The 27,848-nt window shown below is 39.1% G+C and overlaps 1 protein-coding gene and 1 long non-coding RNA gene across 3 annotated transcripts; one reads left to right on the top strand and one right to left on the bottom strand.

The window, feature by feature from the left end:
- The first annotated feature begins 1,202 nt into the window (after window positions 1-1,202).
- On the top strand, window positions 1,203-4,232 carry LOC141407093 (uncharacterized). The gene is made up of 2 exons (XR_012414311.1): window positions 1,203-2,855; window positions 3,194-4,232. It is a non-coding gene; the product is annotated as an uncharacterized lncRNA (long non-coding RNA).
- Window positions 1,204-27,449, bottom strand: MRPL22 (mitochondrial ribosomal protein L22). 2 transcript variants are annotated; one of them, XM_005558371.4, is made up of 7 exons: window positions 27,404-27,449; window positions 27,277-27,325; window positions 17,106-17,223; window positions 12,117-12,182; window positions 11,312-11,389; window positions 8,433-8,502; window positions 1,204-1,489 (listed from the first exon to the last, which is right to left on the bottom strand). In XM_005558371.4, the coding sequence occupies exons 1-7, from the start codon at window positions 27,429-27,431 to the stop codon at window positions 1,278-1,280; spliced, it is 621 nt and encodes a 206-aa protein (XP_005558428.2). In that variant the 5' UTR covers window positions 27,432-27,449; the 3' UTR covers window positions 1,204-1,277. The 2 variants fall into 2 exon arrangements, with proteins under 2 accessions (XP_005558428.2, XP_015307673.2); XM_015452187.3 differs by lacking the exon at window positions 17,106-17,223.
- Window positions 27,450-27,848: the final 399 nt, after the last annotated feature.

Genomic DNA, 27,848 nt, shown 5'->3' with positions numbered 1-27,848 from the left:
GATATTTACATGCTGTGTGACTTGTGATAGTTATTTGAATTCTGTGTGCTTCAGTTTCTTCCTTTGTAAAGTGGCAAAACAATACCTACATTTGCAGGATGTTGTGAAGAATTACGTAAAATACTAGCACAGACCTTGCAAATATTAAGTTCCCAGTAAACAGTAACTATTATTAATGCCACCTTAAAACATGGCACTAAAACTACATTCTTCATTCTCCTAGAGCCTATTCTCAAAGTGTAGTCCCCTACAACAGAATTACCTGGAAGTGTTTGTTTACAACATAGATTTCTGAAACCAGCCCCTCATAAGACCTAGTGAATTGAATCATTGGGGGTGGGGCCCAGAAGTCTGCATTAACAAGCAAGCATCCTCAATTCTTCTTTTGCATACAAAAGTTTGACAAACATTGGACTAGGGCCGTAGACAAAGAGTGCCTCTTCTTAATGAAGACGTGTATGAATGAGAGGGAAGTAGTGTTGAACACTCTAATTTGAAACTAACAATTTTCGCTAATAAAAGGTTGAGTGCCACCTACTGCCTCATTTTAGAATGCAATGCTGAGATTGGTTCAATTCCTCTCTCAGTAATTGAATTTATCCTGAAAAATAAATCAATCCTAAACAAGATATCCAAACAATATAAAGCACTGTTGGAAGAAGAAATAAAAACAGGCTTTACTTAACCAAAAGAAAATTTTCAAAGTTAAAGGTTTTTGGAGTTTTAGATTCATATATCTAATAAACTCCTGTAGTTTCAAGTTACTGCTAAAACAGTAAAGGAAAATATAATTCTTGACTCACTCACCTGTGCCAACAGTGAAAGGAAAAACAGTACCACTGAAAGCCCTAAAATACTGTAATGAAACAACATGCAGCCACTCTAACTTCCCATGTTCCCAAGAGAAAATTAAGGGAAATAAAAACAATTTTCTTACCTCATAACACACTGCTCAAGTCCAGTATCAAAACAGCCACCTGCAGGACACTAGTTGGAAAGTTAACATTCCCTTTCAAAGTTACTCAAAAAGCCTTTTGAAATATAGTTTGTTACTATGTTTAAAGCTGACTTGCCTTCCCAAGTCGCAAACGCATACAAATATGCCCAGAGGCTCAAAAGAAATGGGCAAAGCCTTATAAATATTCATATACAACTAGCAGTTATACACTGTTTCAATAATTCAATGAGAAATCATAAAAAGCATTTGTCTTCAATTTGTGTTTATTTTTAGAAAATAAATGGCAAAATATATACACTGTGGAGTCTGAATCTCCTCATCATAGAGTGTGAATGATGGTCCGGTTGCGAAGCTGCTGAATATACTCTTTGGCATGGTCAACTGCCGTCTTTGGTGGCTCAGGTGGAGGTGGGGGCCCTTCCACCAGCTTCACAAAATAATGGCAATAAACCCTCTCCATGATCCCAAAGTGACCTCTGCCATGGTAGCGGATGCGTTTCAGGCACTGGCCTCGTCCTGAGGTAGACTCAGCTAAACGGGAAGAAAAAGAGAATTACAGGAAATGAGTGTTATCCACAAGCCTGATCAGCTGAGCAATTTCTGTCCTTTCCTTGACTGGATTCTGAGATTACATGGGCTCACTGGTTGGCTAGAGCAGGCTTGTCTCAAAACAATCGTCTCCTGAACATTAAGGACCAGGCACTATTCTAGTGTTGGAGAAGTAAGAGTGCACAAGACTGGCAAGGCCCCTGCCTCCAAGCAGTTTACATTCTGGAGAAGAAAAATGTAAAATAATTTCAGTTAGTGACAAGTGCTGTGAATAAATCAGAACCAGATGACAGACAATGGTGGGGTGCAGGGGACTTCAGACTGGTATTGTCAAGAGGCATCCCTGAGAAAGAGACATTTGATCTAAGACCAGAATGAATCATCTATGCGAATATCTAGGGGCAGGGTACTCCAAGCAGAGGAAAAAGCAAGTGCAAAGGCCCAATGGTGGGAATGTACTTGGCTTGTCTTAGGAAAAGAAAGAAGATGAGCATGCTGAAGCATAGTAAGCAAAGGGAAGAGGGGCACAAACAAGGGAAAGAGATTAGAGATAAAGCCAGGTCAAGATTACACAGGGCGCTGTAGGCTCTGGCAAGGAGTTTTTTATTTTATTTTAATTGTGATGAGAAGCCACTGGAGTCAATGGCTCCCAAATGCTGGTTCTCTGACAAGCCACATCACACTAACCTAGGGAATGTAATTAAAATGCAGATGCTGAGACTTCACCTCTGTGGATTCTAATTCAGTATATTTGGGGTGAGCCTTGGAAATTACATCCTGGGTAAACACCCATACCACAACTCTCCCCAGAAATTCTGATTCACAGCCAATTTTAGGAACTCTGGCACAAATGCCCCCTCAGCTCCCCTCCCCACTTCTGTATATCAAAATTTGACCTTGAAAGTTTAAAGAAATCTTTTATATAGTATGTAAGGGCCAGGCACGGTGGCTCACGCCTGTAATCTCAGCACTTTGGGAGGCCAAGGCGGACAGATCACCACAAGGTCAGGAGTTCAACCTTGGCCAACGTAGTGAAACCCCGTCTCTATTAAAAATACAAAAAATTAGCCAGGTATGGTGGTGGGCACCTGTAATCCTAGCTACTCAGGAGGATGAGGCAGGAGAATTGCTTGAACCCACGAGGCGGAGGTTGCAGCAAGCCAAGATCCACCACTGCATACCAGCCCGGGCAACAGTGCAAGACTCCGTCTCAAAAAAAAAAAAATTACTTAAGAAGAATTGTTCACCTGTTCACCCACAGTAACTCAAAGTAGTAGCCAATCACCTTCTACAATTTTCTGAATGTATTTAGTCAGCTACTTGTTTAGTTAATAAGCCTTTTAAAAAGGTAAAATCTTGGCCGGGCGCGGTGGCTCAAGCCTGTAATCCCAGCACTTTGGGAGGCCGAGACGGGCGGATCATGAGGTCAGGAGATCGAGACCATCCTGGCTAACACGGTGAAACCCCGTCTCTACTAAAAATACAAGAAAATTAGCCGGGCGAGGTGGCGGGCGCCTGTAGTCCCAGCTACTCGGGAGGCTGAGGCAGGAGAATGGCGTGAACCCGGGGGAGCGGAGCTTGCAGTGAGCCGAGATCGCGCCACTGCACTCCAGCCTGGGGCACAGAGCAAGACTCCACTTCAAAAAAAAAAATAAATAAATAAATAAAAAAATAAAAAATAAAAAGGTAAAATCTACAGAATACATATTAAATTATCCATTTCAACACTCATCATTCATATACACTTACTGTGACATAACTTCATAAATATAGGGACTATACCAAAGTATGCACTTGACAACTCTCTAACTACAACGTCCTCTAGTGAAGTGGGTTTCAGCAGAAGCCTGCTAGCTTTGCCAAAGCGAAAGCCAAGAATGAAAGTGAAAACTGCCTAGGATCCAAGTGAGATAGGGAAAGACCTACTGCCCTTTTATTAACTTCATTTAGTGGGCACTGAAAAAGTGAGTTTACAAATTTCCAGAGACAGCAGCATTACACAAATCACTGTATAAGAAAACACCATCACAGTGCGTCCCCTGGATCAACCTGTCTAGCAGAAACCTACAAATAAGAACAGTGAGACCAGAAAACTTCTAAAAAGCATTTGACAAATGTGATAGCTGCTTCTATCCCAAATCACTTCTCTATCCAGCTTAAGCACCAATTTCCAAATATTCAGTGGATCACTAGATCACAATGATCAATCCCATCAGGGTCTACATCGGCTCCCACTTCCCTTCTATCTCCCCAAAACACAAACTTACAGAGATCTGCACAAAAGCAGAAGCTCAATGCCTGCTAAATGTCAGTCATGATTCCATCTTAAAGCCATAAAAGATCACCTGCATATCTTAAAGCCATGATGCCATCATTTCTTTATGTCAAAACAAAAACATTAATTTTTCTAAAACATCCTAAGATTCTTTAATACACTGTAATGGAAATACCCAACACAGCCACCCTGAGGTGTAAATGAAATTGGGACTTAGAGCATAGCTGCCAAACTGTTTTCTGGTTCCTCTCCTCCACTCTCCTCCACTAAGTCCATATTTAGGGGTTTCAAACTGCTTTTGTATATGGAACCATTTCAAGTAAAATGAAACAATATGTAGAAGCCTGATGTATAAAACACTGTAATGCTGATCTGTTCTTATTGAAACATGGGTCAAGGAAGACCCAAAACTGTGCCAATTCATTCACTCAACAAACATTTTTGAGTTCCTACTGGGTACCAGACTCTGTCCTGGGCTCCAAGGATATAGTGGTGACCAAAATATCAAGGGTCCCACTCCTAGACACCCCACAGAGCACAATTTCAAAACTACTGCTTATCGTTAATAGTTTTAAAACACCATCTTAATAATGTAAATCTCTTACCCAAACCTCTTTGATATAGTTTGAACCAAATGCACAGCCTGCCGTGTTCAGTTCTCTGGAATATAGGCCCAGTCTACCCTTCTCATTTTATCTACTCGAGGTCAAACTTCTACTTCCTTCACACTGCTCTCCTCATTGAACTACACTATTACTGCTTATTCCAACCTATGTACCTCTGCATGTATGGCTACCCCATTTTAAAAATCTCCTCTTCTCCCGGACATTCCTCCAGACTCCCAAATGCCTATCTTCAAATGTCAATTTTTTCTAGAAAGTCTCCACAACTATTCTAACCCATATTGATCTTTCTTGTCTACTCCAACAATACCATTTGTCTGTATTACTCTTTTTTGTCCCAAATCATATGCTGTCTTTATAAGCATCTGTGTTGCATCTGTAAAAGTCACCTCATCAACCAAACTTATACTCTTTTTGTATTGCCCCAAAAGTTCACAATCCATAGGAACAGAAATAATTTTGCAATACATCATCTGCTAATTAATTTCATTTTTTCAATACAGAGGTCTCTGGTAAATCTAATCAAATTCTGAAATAAGTTTCAAAGTTTTTCAAGTACATATAATACTAATGGTATACATGGTATTACTATAATTCAGAAGAATATTGTATGCATTCTTCCAAAGAAATACTACTGTCAAAGAACTACAAGTGTTAAATGTTTTAAAATGACACAAAAGATAAAACATCACCTATTTAATGTGGATAGTATGCACACAGAAAGTACTCAAATATTTTTTGAATGAAAGAATACATTAAGATATCTCAAAAGTGAAGACAACCTGTGTTTTTCCATAGATAATGCCCAACAGGTGTAATGAATTTAAAATATTGCCCATATTTTCAGGCCAGGCGCAGTGGCTCACGCCTGTAATCCCAACACCCTGGGAGGCCGAGGCGGGTAGATCACCTGAGGTCAGGAGTTCGAGACCAGCCTGGCCAACATAATGAAACCTCATCTCTACTAAAAATACAAAAATTAGCTGGGCATGGTGACGCATGCCTGTAGTCCCAGCTAATTGGGAGGCTGAGGCACAAGAATTGCTTGAACCCTGGAGGCAGAGGTTGCAGTGGGCTGAGATCGCACCACTGCACTCTAGCCTGGGTACAGAGTGAGACTCCGTCTCAAAATAAATAAATGCATAAATAAATAAGTATATATACACATAGCAAATATTTCCTATTAGTAGTATTTAGGTAAATACAAATCTTGAAATTGTAACATTAGAGGCCCTCCCCTCCCACCTTCATCACTCTTAGCCAATAAGACTGATGTACAAGGTCAGTCATCACTTTCCCTAAAGTGATTCACTTTAGATGCCATGAATCACTAAGCAGCGACATTTTATTAGTCCACGTCCACTTGTTAAGGTCTATTCACAGTGTCCTTAGTCATCGTTATAAGCTGGAAAGGGAAATGAACTTTCTAAATCTATGGTCATGCAACACCAGGTATTAGCTTTAGACCAATGACAGGCATTTGAAAGAATTACCATATAATGAGAACACATGCTATCAAAAAAGTACTTTCTTTAAAATGCCTATACTTATTTCAGAATACTGAAAGAACCATTGCTGAATCAAAATAGTAGCCAATAAGTAACTAGTCTTTCAAAACTCTAACAGAAGTTTATGGAATGAAATGTCTAGGCCTTTTCTAAGAGCACAGTAAGATAAATCGGTTTCCCACATTTTATGGTTAAGAATCAATAGTTTATTAAACTATTTATTATTATTAAGCTGTTTATCAAATAAACAGCTTCCCAGGCCTCTCCACTGGGGTTTCAAGTCCAGCGGGTCTGTGCCGAGGCCTGGGAATCTGTATTTTAAATAACAACCTCAAGATGATTCTTAAGAAGAAGCTTGACAAATACAGAGATAAAATGTCTGACACATCATACTCTTCCTGAGGGTACTCATCTCTTTTGATTATGGAATTACGCATCAAAATACTTAGTGAATGAAAACTTTTAAAAATCATAATATAAATCCAAACTTATTAGCCCTACTTAAGTGATCAACACAGAAGTAGATGAAAAGAGAGTACAGGTAAGGCAGAGATTTTTCAGCAGAAATGTGCAAAAGAACTCTGGATTAAAGGGTCAGACAACGTGGCTTATGCCTGTAATCCCAACACTTTGGGAGGCTGAGGCAGCAGGACAGCTTGAAGCCAGGAGTTCAAGACCAGCACAGGCATCTAAGTGAGACCTCTATCTCTACAAAAAATTTTTAAATTAGCTAGGTGTGCTGGCACGTGCCTGTAGTCCCAGCTACTCAGGAGGCTGAGGCAGGAGGATGACTTGAGACCAGGCGTTCAAAGCTGCAGTGAGCTGTGATCACACCAATGGACTCCAGCCTGAGTGGCAGAGCAAGTCATCTCCAAAAATAAAGATAAAATAAAGGGCTATTTATCTAGGATTGGTTAAGCATGTTTTTGCTTAATGGCAACAGTGGACCCTGCTCCTTCATTTGGAACAACAGGATTAAGCTCTTTATCCTATCTCTCTTTACTACAATTATTGAAAAGGATTTAAAGACGGTTATTGAAAAAGGCTTAAAGACAAATCGTATTTCATTTGTATCTGAAGTCCATTAGAAAGTCTGTCAGCTAAGAATCTCATATTCCTGTGAAACTGTATAAAATTAATTAAATTTGATTTGATATTCTGAATCAGAGCAGGAAAAATCACCAAGAGGTTTTTAAGCAAATGGTCTTGCTCCTCATCACTTCCAATGATTCCAAGCCCTCTCTAACATTATTTATTCATAATGCTCCCAGAAGAAAATGCTTATGATTAACTACTATGACCCTGCATCTTCTGAGTTGCCATTTTGATTTCCCTCTGCATCTCTGCATGTATCAGAATAAAATTATACAAGATTCAGCTTTCAAATAAAGCATTTCAACTGAAAATCAACTAATTTGAATTTCAGGAGGTGTGATGGCCAGCATCAATTCCAGGTGAGTTGAACTGAGATTTTAACCTAACCAGCACAGAGGCTATGTGAAAAAGTAGAATTTAGATAAACATTTTTCACTCTAATTGTTGAAAAATTATAAAATACAACTAATTCCCCCTGTAATGATTCAGCCCCTTCTGCTCCATCTGGAGAGTAGCTGTTCCCCATATCTTGAATTTAGCATAGCTTTCAGCTAAATAATCCTTAGATATGTAGGTGTGGCAGATTGAGAAAATTTTGCTCCAACATCATCTTTGTTTGATTATAAAACTGCTGAGGTTAGGAGTAATTGCTGCTGTAGTGAGAAAAAAACAGTAACTCCAACCACTGCTCCACTTTCCCATGGTGCTGGGAGGAGGTAAGAGAGCTTTGTAATAAACATTAATCTCCTTCTCGGAAAAGAACTGTGTGAAGGTCTGCAGCAAAACAATTCCTTACATTTGTACAGAACATCATGCTTCCCAAAGCATTTTAACTTACATTAATTTAATCTGATGTGGAACAAGCATGTAAAAGCAGAGATAATGCTTCAGGATGTAGTAACAAGGGAACAAACATATCTGGGTCATCTGAGCCTTCCAAGGCCCCTTGGCTTTTACAATTCAACAGATCTTCCATTTTGATAGTTGGAAGGTTAAATTACAGGACACCTTTATGGATTAGGTACCTGGCTTGGCACATTATAAATAAACATTTTTTAAATGCACCTGTGATTCTTTACCTCCTTCTGGTTGACAAACAACTTTAAAAATGTGTTATACTATTTGTTATAATATTACAATTAAAGTACCACTCTATGTACCAGTCTTGTTATCTATTATTTAATAATTATTAGCAATTGGTTTTATGATCTCAGTCTCATTACAGAACAGGTAAAACAGTAGTTATTGTCATTTACACTAAATTAAAATTGACATGCATACGGCTGAAGAATAAGCCATTACTAGCAATTTTCATTGACAAACCAAGTCCTGAGGAGTTAGGTATTAAAGACTGTTGTTAGATAAAAAATATGGCATTACTACTGGAAGACATTTTCTAATGCTAAGAATATTAAAAATCTTACCTATATATAAATTGGACCTGAATTCCACATTGTGGTCTCTCACTGCCATATCTTGTGCTTCTAAGAGAACCTTAAATAAGAAAAAGAAAAGCATTTAATTGGCTAACCCTGAAGTAAAATGGAATTAAGTTTCTCATCTCTCATGATCTCTGTACTATGACTGCTCATCACATGCTTCCATAGTCAATTTTAAAAAGAGAATATCAAATGATAAGAGTACAAAGGAGACGGGAGCTTTCCTTCCTTAGACCAAGAATTGTAAATGCACAGAACACAGCCCATCCTACTAAGTTTTAAATGACGTGTGTAAGCTATAAAGGAGATAGCAGCGCTTGTAAGCAGTACTCTTGGGAAGGAACATTACGTCTCTGAGTCAGAAACTTGTCAAAAAGTTCCCAAGGCCAGATGCGGTGGCTCACACCTCCGTGATCCCAGCACTACAGGAGGCCAAGATGGGCAGATCACATGAGGCCAGGAGTTTGGGACCAGCCTGGCCAACATGTCAAAACCCCGTTTCTACTGAAAATACAAAAATCAGCCAGGTGTGGTAGTACATACCTCTAATCCCAGGTACGTGGAAGGCTGAGGCTGGAGGATCACATGAACCCAGGAGGTGGAGGTTGCAGTGAGCCAAGATTGCACCACTGCACTCCAGCCTGGGCAACAGAGACCCTATCTTAAAAAACAAACACAAAGTTCATGAAACTCAATAGCTTAATCTTACTAAGAAGTCTTAGCTGGGATGGTGGCTCATGCCTATAATACCAGCACTTTGGGAGGCTGAGGCAGGAGGATCGCTTGAGGCCAGTAGTTCGAGACCAGCCCATCTCTACAAAAGTAAAAAAATTGCTGGAGGTGGTGGTGCACACCTGCAGTTCCAGCTATTTGGGAAGCTGAAGGATGAAAATCCCTTGAGCTCAGGAAGTCAAAGCTGCAGTGAGCTGTGATCGTTCCATTATATTCCAGCCCTGGGCAATGGAGTGAAACTCTGCCTCCAAAAAAACAATAATCTAATTAAAAACTAGAATAAAATAAAAATTCTTAAACTTTGGATGCAGAGTAACCTTTAACATCAGACAAGTAGAGAAAATCACACTTGATATAGTAATTTCCTTGAAGAGGTTATCAAATTTACTCTCCATGGATATCGAATTAACTTCCTCCAGAACACATTTTTGTAAAAATACAAGAACACATTTTTGTAAAAATATGACAATTGGGCCAGGCGCAGTGGCTCTCCCCTGTAATCCCAGCACTTTGGGAGGCCGAGGTGGGCAGATCATGAGGTCAAGAGATCGAGACCATCCTGGCCAACATGGTGAAATCCCTTCTCTACTAAATATTCAAAAATATTAGCCAGGCGTGGTGGCGCACATCTGTAGTCCCAGCTACTCAGGAGGCTGAGGCAGGAGAATCACTTAAACCCAGGAGGTGCAGGTTACAGTGAGCCGAGATTTCGCCACTGTACTTCAGCCTGGGTGACAGGGCAAGACTCCATCTCAAAAAAAAAAAAAAAAAAAAAAAAAAAGACAATTGTCAGAAATAACAGAAACCAGATCAAAATTTTATGCCTTAAAAGATAAAGAATGTAGTACATGGCTGGGTACACAACGAATACTTGTAAATGCATTCTGCATTGAATTAAATATAGCAAAATCATAGCATTACAAAGGAACCTTTTAGAAGTCTGAATCTATCAATCTCAACTATTTAACTATTACCACTAAACTGAAAGGTATGAACTGACTTTTGGTGAGAATTAACTGAATATATAGAAAATAATGCTGATATCCCCAGATGGTAAGGCACAATAATCAATACAACTTTTTGTAACAAGACTATTAAAAAAGAAAAATAGGCCGGACGCAGTGGCTCACACCTGTAATCACAGCACTTTGGGAGGCCAAGGTGGGCGGATCACCTGAGGTCAGGAGTTCGAGACCAGCCTGGCCAATATGGTGAAATCCCATCTCTGCTAAAAATACAAAAGTATTACCTGGGTATGGTGGCGCACATGTATAGTCCCAGCTACTAGGGAGGCTGAGGCAGAAGAATCACTTGAACCCAGGAGGCGGAGATTGCAGTGAGCCAAGACCGCGCCACTACATTCCAGCCTGTCTGGCAGAGCTAGACTCCATCTCAAAAAAAAAAAAAAAAAAAGAAAAATATATATGTAATAAAAAAAGAATATTCATGTTCCTAGAATGAGTCACCACAATTACCATCAGCACATTTGTATCTAGTGAATTAGCTACATTTAGAGTTGGAAGGATCTTTAGGAGCCATCTAATCCAATCCCACATAGTTTAGGTGAGAAAAATAGAAACTGACTGGTTAAGTGTCTTGCCCACAGTCACAAGAAAAAGATCAGAGAAAATACTAGAGTCCAAGGCTCTTGAGTTCCAGTCCAGGGCTCTTTCCATTAAGTTACAAAATTATGTAGTTATAAAAATTCTCCTTTATAGGAAAAAAAAAAAAATCTTTGAAAAAATATACCTTGAAGTTCAGCCTTGCTCCAAGAAATAAATAATATATATACAAACACAGATACATGCACACAAATATACACGTATATGTATACACATATATGCATCAAGCCCCAAATCATTAAAAATTAAGGTTCATCACATCATAAGCAGTAAAAAACAGATAAATATCTGGTGGAAATAAAAGCATCTCAGGAAATAAACACCTAAAGCACACAACATTCCTAAGCATACATACATTTAATAAACTGAGCACCTTAAATCTGTATTATATAGAGTATGCATTTACAACAGAAAATGTATTCATAATTTAGGCTAAGCTTACTAATAATTGCAAAACAGCTGCATTCCCCAGTTCCCCATTCCCTACCATACCCAAACTTGTAAGTTTACCTCTTTAATTATTTTGGCCCCTTTTTTGTCACTGAATTCCAACTGAGCCAAAGCCTGGTCAATAGACATTCCTCGTACCTAGAATTAAAGGGTGAGAGACAAAAGAAAATAAATTAGTTTACAAAGTCAATGTTTCCTTTTCAATGAAAGCCTTACATGATTTGAGTAACTTCTAAAATCAGTGAATTGAACCCAAGCAAAAGAGAAAACAAGTTTGAGAGGAGATACTATTCTCTAAATGATACTAAATGATACAAGTTTGAGAGGAGATACTATTCTCTAAAATGAAACAAACATTTTAACCATAAAACTGAGACTGTAATAGCTTCAATAACATTAAAGGACAGCAAACATGACAGAGACTACAGGTTGGTAACGACTACGCTAGGCATTCAAGGCATCTCCTTCTCCTATAGGATAAATGTATTATGTGTACATGTGATGCTTCTCTCTCCCTTCATCTATGAATTTCATTTCCTAGGGGAAAAAACATAAAACCAACTGTTTTAAAACAGGTTGAATCAAGTTTACAGATAAATAAGTAGGTTTCCTGGATTCTCTGGTTATAGCCAAACTCCTGATGTCTTTTAGTATCTATCTATCCAATGTGATTTAGTTTCTCAGAAAAAGGTGAAAATTAAGGAAAATCATACATCTCTGAACAATCATTCTTTTGGTTACCTACCAATTGTATCATATTCCTCACAAATCTTTTTTATTTTTCAAATCCTGGGGTGAGGGTTGGGGAGGGGAACTCATAGCTTCATTCCTAAATTATTATATGGTAATAGTCATTGTAGCTTACCAATTTTGCCAAATACCACATCTTGTCTTTGCTATATTTTATTTGTCTTCGACAGTGGTAGATTTCCTTACAAATAGGAAAACAAAGGACAGAAAGAACATTTTAGCAGGTTTATCACAAAATGGCAGTAACATATACTGTTATTAAAGTTTTTACTTTCTAGGCCTAAAGAAAATGCTGCCATAAGAAATAGAAACAATACTAAGAATTTAAAGATTATTTCCCCCTACATAAAGTTGTATTTTTCCAAAGTCTCACTATGTGAAAAGATTACTAAGGGAGAAATAGAAACTATACAATGGCTGGTTTGTGTCATCACTTGCAACATTTCTATCCAAAGAAATACTAAAAGATTTAAATTAAAGTATCTTGAAAACATTTAGCTGATTAAAAGAACAAAGGAAAAAGTACAAGAAGAAAAAGTTCAGTATTAATGAGGAGAAAAATGGCAAAATGGACAAAATAAGTGTTTTCATGTGAAAAGCCAATATTCTAGGTGTTTGGTCAACAGCACAGGTTCTAGAATCAGACTGATTGGATTTGAATCCTAACTCTGTCATTTACTAGCTACATAATCTTGAGCAAGCTACTTAACCTCTCTCTAATTTTCCTCTTCTATAAAATAAATAAAATGATAATTAGAGGGAAATAAAATAACCTATTCCAAGAAACCATTTTATAGTGACTGGCACATGGTAACGTCTCAGTAAATGTTAGCTTTTATTATCTTCTATTTAAAGTGGTAGGTATGTCCTGTTTAATTACAATGTATAGTTCAAAAAGCACTTTTCGCTCATTATTTCATTTAGTCTAACTCTATGAGTTGAGAGAGGAAACATTTTATATAAACTGAAAATCAGAGAAATCAAGTGACTTAAGACCACAGGTTTGCAAGAGACAAAGTTGGAATTCAAAGAACAGAAAAAGTATGATACACCTGATACAATGTCTAGCACATCTACTTTCAAAAGTTCCTCTATTGACTCTAAAACCCACTTTCTTTCCACTACTATACCAAACTGCCACTTTAAAAAAAAAAAATTAGAAAATATGTGTTATGGGAAACTGTAGCAAGGAGGTCTCAAAACTTTCTAACATTCTGACTCCTGCTGGATATTTTCAAATGCCTTAGAAAGAACAGTTTTCTCAAGTGGCCATCTTTTAATATGTGGCAGATTTCAGCTGCAATAGAAGCAGACAGCCTGAAACTATAGCAATAGCCTAATTACATTTTCAGCAATAAAGTATCCTGGGGAGACAGGGAGAGGAAGAACTGTCATGACTGATAATAATAATCTGCAAAAATTAATCCACTAAACGAAATCTTTTATACAGAAAAGACCCTTTAATTTGTGCATTCTTGTGGTGGGATACCTTTAAACCTTAATTTTGTATGATTACCCTCAAATTTTACACATATAAAAAATTGTAATCCTGACCAGAGGATGGCAAAAAGGAATGAAGTGTTTACAAGAAAGGCGAAAATTACTCAATCATCCTCTTCCAAAACTGAAAAAAAACCTCAGCATTTACTTTGGACAGGTGAAATGTCTAAGGGCACTTTCTAAAGATAAACGAGACAAAGTCTCAGTACGTAAGTATCAAGCAAATAGATAAAGTAACAAAGTTGGAGGTTGGAAGGCCTAGTTATATATCTCTGCCATTAACTGACCTATACAGCAAATTAGATAAAGTGAGGATAGGATACGTAAAATAGTTATTCAAACGAAATAAATGTATGTCTAAATTATAAAATGTCTAAAACAATAACTTTTAAATAAATCAATTTATTTTTAAATGCATATAATAATTCAAATGAGGAAAAAGGGTTACCTAATAAAAGTTCTGGCCAGGCGCTGTGGCTCATGCCTGTAATCCCAGCACTTTGGGAGGCCGAGGCAGGCAGATCGCTTGAGCCCAGGAGTTTGAGACCAGCCTGGGCAACATGACAAAAACTCATCTCTACCAAAAATACAAAAATCAGCTGGAAGTGGTGGTACGTACCTGTGGTCCCAGCTACTCAGGAGGCTGAGGTGGGAAGATCTCTTCAGCCCAGGAGGTCAAGGCTATAGTGAGCCATGACTGCACAACTGCACTCTAGCCTGGGCAACAGAGTGAGACCCTGTCTCAAAAAAAAAGTTCTAGGCCAGCTGCAGTGGCTCACACCTGTAATCCCAACACTTTGGGAGGCCAAGGTGGGTGGATCACTTGATGCTAGGAGTTTGAGACCAGCCTGGACCACATAGAGAAACCCCATCTCTACTAAAAATACAAAATTAGCTGGGCATGGTGGCACACGCCTGTAACCCCAACTACTTGGGAGGCTGAGGCACAAGAATCGCTTAAGCGCAGAAGGTGGAGGCTGCAGTGAGCCGAGATCATGCTACTGCACTCCAGCTGGGCAACAGAGCTAGACCTTGTCTCAAAAAAAAAAAAAAAGTCTTATTAGAGCTTTATGAGATTCCGATTCACATTAATGTATTATTATCAGCATGTTGACTTGTCCGGAGCTGTGCGCCCCGGCCATAGCGAGTAATTATTGACGATTGACGCCTGAGCTAAAAACATTTCCACTCTATACCTCCTCCCTAGATTTACCTTCTTCCCTATACTAATATCCCATAAAAGATGGCGCTCTTCCTGCTTCTTCTTCACCCATTTTTCCCGCGCCCGCGAAAATCACTATCTGACGGAGCAGGCGCAACGTGACGTCCGACCGAAGAAACCGAAACCTACCTGGCCACGCCCACCGCGGAGAGACCATCACCGCCTCAGCCCAACCCCTGCCCCTCCTAACGTATATAAGGCATTGTACTGCCGCCAATAAACGAGACTTGATCAGGACACTGTCTTGTCTCTATTTCTCGTGTCTCTTGTTCCCCAAATTCCCACCCCCTCTTTCAGGGCCTACTTTGACGATCCCGCGGGACGGGACATTGACTAATTCATAAATTAAAAATATGTCTCATATAGAAATGGTTGTTGGGGGAGTGAAGAAAAAGAGGAAAAATAAGAAATGGTAGCTCAAAGAGCTTTGACACAGTCTCATTACACTTTTCATTTATTTAACATAGCTTTTTTCAAAGACACTGCAAAAGTAAACTCAAGCCCGAATTAACAAGGTGTGGCTATCATAAAGAAAGCCCTTTAATTTCTCTCTGGCTCATTTTCTTTATATGAAGCCCCATATAAAATAAAATCTACATAAGAATCTATATTCTTTGGAAATTGGTGCTAGCTAAACTACGAAGTTAGTCTTAAAAATATGAGGACTAGCCTAAAACAACTCTACATTGGTAACATTCATTTTAATTTACTGCTACGGGGTTTGTTCGCTATCCCATCCACTATTATTTATTGACTATATATTCTAATGCAAAAGATCAGACTTAGGTAGAATGGTAGATATTACCTGGCCCTCTTTTCAGCTAGAGATAAAACTGATTTTAATAATGGTTGCAGCTGGCAGATTGGAAATTCTAAGAGACATTGTACATTATAGCACAGTATTATGAACTATATGGCCAGTGAATAAATTATTCCTGGTAAGTTAGGTATTTATGAAGGGTATCAGTATTCCCAGTCATAAAAGATACAACTGATACACCAATATTAAATTACTAAATACTATTTAAAGTCAGAAAATGTTCATATTTCCCAAATGTCATAATTTATCCCTCAAAGGATTACTGAAACAAAATCTGTGCAAAATAGAGAAATTAAGGTTTTCCAAAGTACTTATATCAAATCGAATCAAATGTCTTCCCACAGGCACTTGTATAAGAAGGATAAACGATACAAAAAAGTTAATCAGAATAGTTTCATTAAATACAACACACAACAAATTACTGAACTGATAGTGTTCATCATTTGCTAGAGTTAAGCAGATGACATACTACCAACTATTTGCGTTTTGCCACTTGGGATATATCCTAAAGTACATTTTTTAGTATTTAAAGATATAAAACAAACACACAACAAAATTGTGCTTTTAGATTCTGGACTTGACAAATACTGTTATAATTTATTTCCAATTAATAACTGATTCCAAAGAGCTCAGGTAAGAAGCAAAAAAAGTTCATTAGTTACAGAAAATTTTTTATTTATGATATTTGTGCAATTATGTAACATTTCATTTAGTAAATTTTGGTTAATTACAAAATGGAGACCAGCCTGGCTAACATGGCAAAACCCCGTCTCTATGAAAAATACAAAAATTAGCCGGGCGTCGTGGCAGGCGCCTGTAATCCCAGCTACTCCAGAGGCTGAGGCAGGAGAATCACTTGAACCTGGGAGGTGGAGGTTGCAGTGAGTCAATATCATGCCATTGCACTCCAGCTGGGCGACAGAGCAACACTTTGTCTCAAAAATAATAAAATAAAATAAAACTAACAAAATGGAGTTAATACTTAATAGCCTAGACTGACAAATCTTTCAAGTTGTGATGTCATGACAAAATATGAAAGTTGAAAAGTTATTTGTTTATTCTGTGCAGATAACGACAAGATTAATCTCCAGTAGGAACCCAATGATTAAGTTCAAACTTTAGGTTCAAATTGCAAAACAAACAAGCAAAAAACAGTGTGTCTATATTCAAATATGTAACACTGGAAAATCATATACACAATTTAAACATTGGCCAATAGTTTAAGTCATTCTTGCCAACTCTATATGCTCCATCATTAAGAGCTCCTCAGCAAGCCTCTCAGAGTCAGAAATCAGTATGTCTTAAACTATGAGCTTAGTTTTAGAGTTAAGGTCTAGAGACAGGTTTAGAGTTAAGGTCTAGATACAGGAAGTTAAGTAAACACAAATAAGTAAAGAATAACAATCCTTTTCAACTATCAAAGAGATAAATCTAGTACATCTGTGCCAATTAGAGCAAACGGTTGTATAATTTTTTTTAAAACAGAATAATAAATCATTACTAATCACTTAAGAGTAAGAGCATTACCAGATTTAAGAGATTAGTTCTACCCACGAACTTACTGCTGGTCTCCGAGGTTCTCCAGGCAGTTGCGGGGGATAGACAATTTTATTCTTCTTCTCCCATTTTCGAGAAATGTCAAGAGAAGCACTTGTGTGGATATACGATTGAGGTAAAACACTGAAATGAAAGAAGCCTATAAAACAACAGACACTTAGGGGACTTTTTGTAGAGTTTACATATCTTTTGAACCATATCAGCTCCATTTCGATGAAAACAATTTAAGGATCACAAGTGGAAATATTCTAGAGGTATTCATTAATAGAGACTACTTTTAAAGACAACAAAGAGCCAGTTACAGAGGCTAACAAGAGAGAAAGTAAACGCACATAAGTCAAACCGTTAATAGATATTAACCCAAGATTTCTTGCCCAGACTGGCCAATAACACTGTCTTCTGTAAGTCACCCACTCCTAAGAAAGATTTAGAGAAGACATAATGAGCTCTCTGACCTGACCTGTAAGATTGCCCAACTTTGTTGAGTAACTAAGACAAATGCACAAAACAATTAGAAGACAATATGAAATCACATAACTAAAATATAGCAAACAGCAGGAGATTTCAGAGGTGACTTCAGGTGAATCTTGAACATCTTTATCAATACGGCTTGGCTCCGTGTCCCACCCAAATCTCATCTTCAATTGTAATCCATACATGTTGAGGGAGGGACCTGGTGGGAGGTGACTGGACCGCTGGGCAGTTTCCCCCATGCTGTTCTCGTGAGTCAATTAAATGTCTTTTGTTTATGAGTTACCCAGTCTCAGGTAGTATCTTTATAGCAGTGTGAAATGGACTAATACACTAATTATCAGAGGAATGGGGCAACGACATACATCATCTATGCAGAGGTACAGAGTTGGGAAATAAGAGGAGGTCTGACTGAGTCAGAGAATTTGTTAAATATTGGAAAATATTGGTAAGGTCACTGAGGCTAGAGTGGTTGTCTTTGAATGCTAAACTAATGGGCTGAGACTTGATGAAGATCCCAAATTCACTATTCCTTGACCTCTTCCCCCACACTTCAATTGCTTTAATAGTATACAACTAGTCATTCTCCCTCTCTCATCTTCCCCAGCATCTGCTACTCCCCTATATCACTAAATAAAATCATTCTTGAATGGTGTGCTAGTTTATCTTCGACTTCCCAATGATTTTCATCCTGCCAGAGCTAGTTACCAAGTCTTACAGATGCTTCCCCTGAAATCGTTCTCAAATGCTTTACCTCTTCTCCATTCTAATTGCCACCATCCTATATAGCAATAGCCTCTAGATTGATTTCTCTTCCATCAACTTGCCCAGTTCCAATCCATCTTTCTCTGCTTGAGTACTAAATGAGTTACCCTTCTATAATTCAGAGCTACTCATGTCATCCTCCAGCTTAAAAACCTCTGTTGAAATAAGCAAATGAATAATTGTGTAATATTCTAATGCTATCCTTTTTTTTCAGTGTCACTGAGTACTGGGATTCTTGGTATGGAAACAAGCAGAAGAGGTTCAGCCAAAATCCAGTAAGTACTAGATCTCTCCACTGAAAAGGTGTAGAAGCAATGACCAATCTAGTAGCAATTAGCACCCCTACTTCCCAGATTACGGTCTTGAAATATCATTTCCTATTGAAGAAAACCAAAACTTCTGGAAGAAATGGCTGACTGCAGATCTCAAGCAGATAACATACCAAATCAGCCTAGAACATCTTGTCATATTAGAAAGCAAAGAAGCCATCAAAGATTACCAAGGTCATGTCAAAGGCACTCAGGAGCCAACTTGTGGATGCCCAACAAGTCAAAGATGGGACAAGCCAAGCATTAATGAGGACAATAACTATAGTAGTTATTGTCCTTTAAACATGAAATATGTTTAAAGCCATAAGTTCATAATAAAACCAGGAAAAATACAAATTAGTTACCATTAGAAGATGCTAGCGAGCCAACTTGTTATTTTTAAAACTGGTGAATGAAGAAAAAGACAGGACTTATCCTGTCTTTCCTATACAAACTGTACCATTAAGTTGCCAAGTAGTAGATGAGGAAAAGTTTCACTTGTATAAAGTTAGTAATGAAGGAATAGCAAATTATAATAGCATCATCTTGTAATCCTTAATAAACTAATGGATAAAGGAGGTGTTATGTGCCTCCTGATGGAAGAACACACCACCCACCATTCACAAAGTAGTCTTTCCTGCCCAAAATGAAACTGGGGGCTCAAGCCCCTAGATTCAGTATAGGAAACAGAGAAAAGAGAACATGTTATGTAATATCATGGGGATGCACTCGGTAAAATCCAAGGTATGGAAAACGCTACAAAACAACCAATTGTCTCCAACAAATAAATTACAAGAAAAAAAAAGAGAGGGTTGAATAAAAAACTCACAGAGTAAGAGATTCAACAAAAATACCAATTAGTTTCAATGTGTGAACTATTATAATTTAAAAAGTATGACAGTTATGAAGCCATTGGAAGTTTAAATATCAAATGAATATTTAATGCTTTTTAATGAGATAACAGTGAAACATTTATGAAAATGATACAGTGGGGGGAGTGTTTCAAAATATGATGAGGGAAAGTACAGGTTATAAATAAGATTGGCCATAAGTAGTAAGTGTTGAAGTTGGGTAACAGACACATGGAGGATCATCAGACTGTCTACTTTTGCATATGTCTGGGCATATCCAAATAAAAAGTTAACACAGCAAACTTTGGTATTTCCCTACTGCCCACAATAGGAAGTCCAAACTCTTTAGTAAGACATGGAAGGCTTTTTGTAATCTAGACCCAACCTGCCCTTATGGCCTAGCCACATAGATGTTCTTTGTTCTCTGAACAAGCTTTTACTCAAATTGTTTTCTCCTGCCTTATTATCTCCTGAATGAAATGCTTATCCTGTTTTTAGTTCTAGCTCAAACGTCACCTCAGTGTGAAACATCACCTAATCCGTTCTCTGATCACAATTCTCACGTTGTCTTAATACTTTGTTCTTGCCGGTCATACAGCAATGACTCGGACCACTGTACTATCATAAGTGGCTATAACAGAATGAGTTACTGTACTAAGTGTACAGATGTTGCACATTTAAAGGGCAAGTCTGACTTTCTTCATATTCTAGCACCAAGAACAATGTCTGGTACATGGATACTGAGTAAACATTTAACTCAGACTTATACACTCAAAGTGGTTGTATATTGGCATATTCTCATACAAATATGCAACTTGGAAGATTTACTTGGCAAACGAAACCTTTGTTTTTAGTCTTCAAGCCATTTAGACCAAAGACTCAAACAAATCTATTTTTCTAGTGTATCATATTTACCCCAAGTTCACTATCTCCTATCCTAATATCAAGATTATTGCCATCAAAATACCTAACAAAATCTGTACCTTTGCCTTCCACATTTAGGTTCTAATGTCTTAACTGAAAAGCACAAAATTAGGATACATGATGTATGAAGGTGCATTTTGCTAATGAAATATAAGCCAGGTGGTGACAGCTGAGGCTACAGAGTCAAGCAGACCTGGGTCTAAATCCTAACTCTAATTTACTAGGTGAATGGCCTTTGGGAAGTCACATAACTTTCTGGGTCTCAGTTTTCCCATCGGTAAATAGAGTAGTAATAATTACCTCATAGCCTTCTTAAGAAGCTCAAATGTAAGTAAAATACTTAACCTGACACTTAAAAGGGCTCAATAAACTTTAGATATTATTACTTGTAGAATGAGAAGAATAATACCTACTTAATATTATTGATGGATTAATAATTAATATAGTGCATCCTACAGTGTCTAACCCATGATAAACACTGATGGCTAGTGTTATTTTTTAAATTAGGCCCTTCGGGCCGGGCGCGGTGGCTCAAGCCTGTAATCCCAGCACTTTGGGAGGCCGAGACGGGCGGATCACGAGGTCAGGAGATCGAGACCATCCTGGCTAACACAATGAAACCCCGTCTCCACTAAAAATACAAAAAAATTAGCCAGGCGTGGTGGCGGCGCCTGTAGTCCCAGCTACTCGGGAGGCTGAGGCAGGAGAATGGCGGGAACCCGGGAGGCGGAGCTTGCAGTGAGCCGAGATCGCGCCACTGCACTCCAGCCTGGGCCACAGAGGTAGACTCCGCCTCAAAAAAAAAAAAAAAAAAAAAATTAGGCCCTTTGGCCAAGTATGGTGGCTCATGCCTGCAATGCCAGCACCTTGGGAGGCCATGGTAGGAGGACTGTTTGAGGCCAGGAGTTCAAAACCAGCCTGGGCAACACAGCAAGACCTTGCCTCTGTTTTATTTGTTTATTTTGAGACAGAATTTCACTCCCGTCACCCAGGTTGGAGTGCAACAGTGCGATCTCAGCTCACTGCAACCTCTACCTCCTGGGTTCAAACGATTCTCCTGCCTCAGCATCCAGCGTAGCTGGGATTACAGGGGCGCACCACCACACCCAGCTAATTTTTGTATTTTTAGTAGAGATGGGTTTTCACCATGTTGGTCAGGCTGGTCTTGTACTTCTGACCTCAGGTGATCCACCCATCTCAGCCTCCCAAAATGCTAGAATTACAGGTGTGAGCCACCATGCCTGTGTTTTTTTTTAAAGGGTATAATAAATAAAACAAAGTTAGGCCCTTTGAATAGTTAATCTCTCCTGTCCCCACTGCCCAAATCAGTCCTGTGAACTATAAGCTTTAAATACACAATTTCAAAGTTTCTTCTCAAGTTTATAATCATAAACGTTTATGTTTCTATGTAGTTGTAATTAGTGAGTAGGGTACACTATGTTTGTCACCTCTTTGGACCTTAGTTTCTTTGTCTGTGAAAAGAGGAATTGGACTACATCATCCATAGGGCCTCTCCTAACCTTAATTCTATCACTCATCTCATCACCAACAGCATGACAAAAACATGAACCCCTTTGCTACAAACCGATCTGAAAGATATCTTGAGTCAGGCCCATACCTGCTGTGCTCGTCGAGCACGGTACCTTGCGCTCTTCAAATCTTCGATACATATTTGGTGAATTAAATATGTTGCTTCATAAATTAAGCATACTATGAATTAATAATGTCAAAGCTTTCTGAATTCTTATAATACTTTCAGGACTCAAATAATTCATAAACTGAATTATCAAGCAAAGACCAAACTACCATAATCAAATTAAATTAAAGTATTATTCCAAATGGGGTACTTAATTTAGAAGTACAGAATAAGGCCGGGCGCGGTGGCTCAAGCCTGTAATCCCAGCACTTTGGGAGGCCGAGACGGGCGGATCACGAGGTCAGGAGATCGAGACCATCCTGGCTAACACGGTGAAACCCCGTCTCTACTAAAAAATACAAAAAAAAACTAGCCGGGCGAGGTGGCAGGCGCCTGTAGTCCCAGCTACTCGGGAGGCTGAGGCAGGAGAATGGCGTAAACCCGGGAGGCGGAGCTTGCAGTGAGCTGAGATCCGGCCACTGCACTCCAGCCCGGGCAACAGAGCGAGACTCCGTCTCAAAAAAAAAAAAAATTAAAAAAAAAAAAAAAAAAAAGAAGTACAGAATATTAAATCAAAAGTTCCCATGTGCCCTCTCCTGGCCAGTTGCTGGAATAACACTCAATTAAAACAAAATGAAGCAACCTTAAAAAAGAAAATACAGACAAAATCAAATTCTAATTCTAATTATCAGTTCCTCATCCGAGAGTGACCTAAGTATCTCTGGTCACTTGCTCTTCTTTGAGACACTTTCTTGAGTTGGGTTCCAGGACACTTGGGGTTTTCTTCTCCCGTTTCTGGCTACTCCCCCACAGTCTCCTTTGTTGTTTCCTTGTCTCCCTCCCTGGTCTGTAAATGTTGGCTGCCTCAGGCAGGAACTAATCTTTGGACTCTTTCTATCTACACTCCCTCCCTTGGTGAAGTCAACCAGCTTTGCAGCTTTAAATATTATCCATGCATTGATGACTCCCAAATTTACATCCATTCCTTGCACTCTACAAACTCATATACCCAATTGTCTACTCATATCTCTACTTGGATGCTTACTGAACAGCTCAGATTTAACAAACCTAAAACTGAGCTACTAATATTCTCCCCAAACTTGCTCCTCTGGAAGTCTTCCTAGCTCAGTAAATGGTTAACTCTACCCTTCCAATTGCTCAGGTGCTAAACTTTGGTGTCACCCTTCTTTCTCACACCTCACATCCAATGCATCAACAAGCTCTGTCAGCTGTGGTTAACATACTGCCAGAATCCAACCATTCACTTACCTTCACAGCCACCCTAATCCAAGCCACCATGATCTCATACCTGAAATATCCAATGGTCTCTGCTTCCATCCTTGCTCCCCATCCCCACCCCAGTCTTTTCTCAACACAACAGCCAGAAAGAACCACTCATAAACATAAATCAGATCATATTACCCCAATGCTCAAAACCTTACAATAATTTCCCACCTTGCTCAGAATAAAAGCCGAAGTATTTACAGAAAATACCAAGGCTCTATACGATTGATGACTCCCCCTTCCTCTCTGACCTCATCTCCTATCACTGTCCCTCTCCTTTTCGTCATTGTTCCTGACAACACCAGGTATGGTTCCTTGGAACTGTCGCACTTACTGTTCAATCTGTACAGAATGCTGTTTGCTCAGATGTTAGCACAACATGCTTCCTCATTTCCTTCAAATCTTTACTCAAATACTATCTTTTAGTGAGGCCTTCCCTATCTAAAACTACAAGTTCCTCTCTCAAACACACATACTTCTTATTCCCAATCTCTGCTTTTATTTTCTCACAAGCAGATGTCGCTATCAAATATACTCTATATTTTACTTATTTTGCTTATTTGCCCCCCTTACTATATTGTACACTCCATAATGGCAAGGGATTATTGTCTGTTCCTGTTCCCTGCAAAATCCTCAGTGCTAGAATAGTTCCCAGCTCAGAGCAGGCACTAAATACCTATTTGTAGAATCAATGAAAGAATACAGAGACAGGTAAGGTAAGAGGACTGAGTGTAAATAACTATGCCAAAATTTTACACACAGTTGGAAGCTGAGGAAAGCTGAAGAGGCTATGCCCCATCTAAAGGGTGGTACAGCTGAACATGGTGGCTCACACCTGTAATCTCAGAGACTCGGGAGCCTGAGGTGGGAAGATCACTTGAGCCCAAGAGTTTGAGACCAGCCTGTACAACATAGTGAGACTCTGTCTCTTAAAGAAATTTTTTTTGGCTCGGCGCGGTGGCTCACACCTGTAATCCCAGCACTTTGGGAGCCCGAGGGGGTGGACCATTTGAGTCCGGGAGTTTGAGACCAGCTTAGCCAACATGGTAAAACCCCATTTCTACTAAAAATACAAAACTTAGCCAGGTGTGGCGGCACGCACCTGTAGTCCCAGAAAATATTTTGTTTAGATCCTCACTTTGACATTTAACTGTGTAACCTTCAGTAAGTCACAAAACTTCTCAAATATATGCATCAGTAAAATAGGAGGCTTGGAATTCAAAAACTGAAAACTGTCAGTCAACTAACAAATAGAGCCTACAGAGTAATCCCAGCACTTTGGGAGAATGAGGTGGGAGATAATTTGAGCCCAGGAGTTTCAGACCAGCCAGGCAATAAAACAGGACTTCGTCTCCACTAAAACTAAAAAAAAAACAGGTGTAGTGGCGCACGCCTGTGATCCCAGCTACTTGGGAGGCTGAGGTGGGAAGATGGCTTGAATTGAGGCTGCAGTGAGCTATGATCATGACACCACACTCCAGCCCGGGTGACACAGCAAGACATTGTCTTTAAAAAAAAAAAAAAAAAAAGAATTTTTTTTGAAAAGTATATCTATATATATCCTGCAGAAATGTTTTATTTGGTCAGCAGCACTTTTCTTAACCTAATTCAATGTTTTTAGATAAGGAATACACTCTACTCACTGCCACAGGCCCTCCTACTCTCTCATTTTACATAGACAACTTTCCTTAGTTTTTTTATTTCTAGTCTGGGGCCTATATGCAATTAAGTTTCCAATCACTGGCCAGGCGCCTCATGCCTGTAATCCCTACCTTTGGGAGGCCAAGGCAGGAGGATCACTTGAGCCCAGGAGTTAGAGATCAAGCCTGAGCTACAGCAAGACCCTAAAAAGTTAGCCAGCTGTGGTGGCATGCACCTGCAGTTCTAGCTACTCAGGAAGCTGAGATGGGAGCCCAGGAGCTTGAGGCTGCAGTGAGCTATGATCACAGCACTGCACTTCATTCAGCCTGGGCACAGAGCAAGACCCTGTCTCCAAAAAAAAGGAAAAAAAAATTTCTAATCACTGAATCAGATTATATGCTAAGATTTTATATGGTTATCAGGAACATTATTTGTACCTTTCTACTTAGTTTTCTTATGGTCATTTTCCCCACTAGAAAATCCAAAGTAAGGATTCACAAAATTAAGTAATAATTTCAGAATTGCAAATAGCCTTAGAGATTATCTAGTAAAATCCAACACTCTTGTATCATGACATAGAGGAAAAGACTAAAGGCAAACTGCTTAAGTTTCTTGCTGAGAGTTTCTTAATACAAGTTGGTGCAAGACAATTCAAATCAACATCAAAATATTTACCTTGTGTAAGACCTTATGCTGGAGCTCAACAATAAATAAATGTCCCTACCTTTCCAAGATACACAAGATACACAAGCTAGTAAAGGGCACAGACACATATACATGAAGCCATCATAGAAGGCACACATGCTAAAAAAGGAAGGAAAAATTAATTTCTTTCAGTTTTAGAGATACCAGAGAAAACTTCCTGAAGAAAAAACATCTAAACAGAGGTTTGAATAATGGGTAGGACTGCTGTTATAGACAAGATGTAAGGGCATAGGAGGAAAAGCCAAGAAGCAAGTAAGTGCACAGTATATTCCAAAAAAGTAAGTAAATCAGCATGGTTGGGGGAAGAGTGATAGAAGATTACCTAGGAAGAGTACAGACAAATCCTAAGAGCTAGTGCTTCCTATTTTCTTCTTTAGCCCACCTCTTCATCCCCCTGGGACCCAAGAACTTAGAAAAAGGTTAAATATAATTGGGAACTCAGTAGTAATTTATAATAATAAAAACATTAATGGCAACTAGAATTCAGAGTGGGATTATCACGTGCCACAAACATACAAAATACTTCACATGCATTATCTTGTTTGAACTTCATTTTAAAAATCTATTAGAGCTACATGCATGGCATGTGCCTGTAATTCCAGCACCTCAGGAGGCTGACGCAAGAGGATTGTGTCAGCCCTTAGGTTTGAGACCAGCCTGGGCAACATAGCAAGACCTCATCTAAAAAAATAAATAAATAAAAATCTTTAAATTTTTAAAAACCTAAGAGGTACTAATATAATGCTCATATCATAAAAGTGATAACTGAAGCTTATTAAGAATAAGTAACTTTTCAAATTCACAGTTAAAAAGCAGATTCATATACAACTCATCCGTCTGCAAAGCCTATGAACTAAACCAAAGTCAATAACAAATGGACAGATCAGAAAATTTACAATCAGATTACCAATTTTCAAATACCGATTTTTTAAAAATTAATTTTTGGGGAGAAACACAGCGACTACTTACCCTAACCTTTAATGAATGCTTTTGTCCTAAGGTTACAGAATGCTCTGGTATAAAGCTTCAAAATTTCCTACAACTGAGTGGCCTTAGGCAAGTTATGTTACGTTTGGGGGCTTCAATTTCCTTGTCTGAAAAACGGGTATAGCAGTACCTACTATGTTACGAGAATGTAGTTAAGGCATATAAACCTTAACTGTTACGAGAATGTTACGAGAATGAATTAAGGCATATAAACCGCTAAACACAATGTCAGGTAGGACGTAAACCAGGGCTGTCCACAACACGATCCCTGCCCATGTAAGCAAGTAACCAGAGAGGTAACTTGAAAAGTTGAACGCTTCCATATGGAGATGGAATAGTCTAACCTTGTCCAGAAAGATCACAGTAGACGTTCAGAAAACGCATTTACAATGGCCTTTGGGTTATGGGTAATCCTGATATCTGCAAAGCTTATGCAATAAGGTGGCGAAAAAATAGAGTGACAAAGTAGCGGCACGGGCTGTCTCATTCGCCTCAGTAGCCCCAGAGCCTACAGCACAGCTAGGCACGCAGGCGCTCAGTTACCAACTGGCAGAATAGTCAAGATGCCTTGGGCCCTTCTGAAACTCCGAAGCGAGAGACTTACCCCAAGGCGAGCTTCCCCTGGCTCCTCAGGTTCTGTATCCATAACGCACCTGCAACATCAACACAAGCCGTCAATTCAGATTCCATCTCGACTCCCTTCTGTCGCTTAACCACTAAGAAATCCTTACCCAACTGTCCCAGGACCGCCGCCGCCATCTTCCGCCCTCCCGCTACGGAAGCCTCAAGAGTTCAAGCGCCTTCTGGACAGCACGCATGCGCAATACTCCGGCTTTCCTGTGGAGCTCTCCCACAAGCAGTACCTGCACTTGCGGTGCTGTCACGAAGACCGCGAGCACTGGGCCGGCGCTCGAGGTGTGGTCAGGCGAGCCTGGCTTGGGAATGAATGAATTAATAAAGGCCGAAAGCGCGTGGGTTTCCAAAAATTCACCTGGATTCAGAAAAACTGCGAAGCCCCACTCACAAACTCGAAAGGAGTAGGGGAACAGAATACGTGAACAAGCGACCTAATCTGGTGGCCCTCAGTTTTCTTTTCAGAAATGACTAACGCTAGGGCATAAGCTTGTCGTAAAGATAAGTCGAAATCGTGTGAAAGCTATTTTATTTCATTTTATT

This window comes from Macaca fascicularis, chromosome 6 (genome assembly GCF_037993035.2).
Source record: "Macaca fascicularis isolate 582-1 chromosome 6, T2T-MFA8v1.1".
Taxonomy (NCBI): domain Eukaryota; kingdom Metazoa; phylum Chordata; class Mammalia; order Primates; family Cercopithecidae; genus Macaca; species Macaca fascicularis.
The sequence above is the reverse complement of the archived record's forward strand: the minus strand, read 5'-3'. Positions and strand labels throughout refer to the sequence as shown.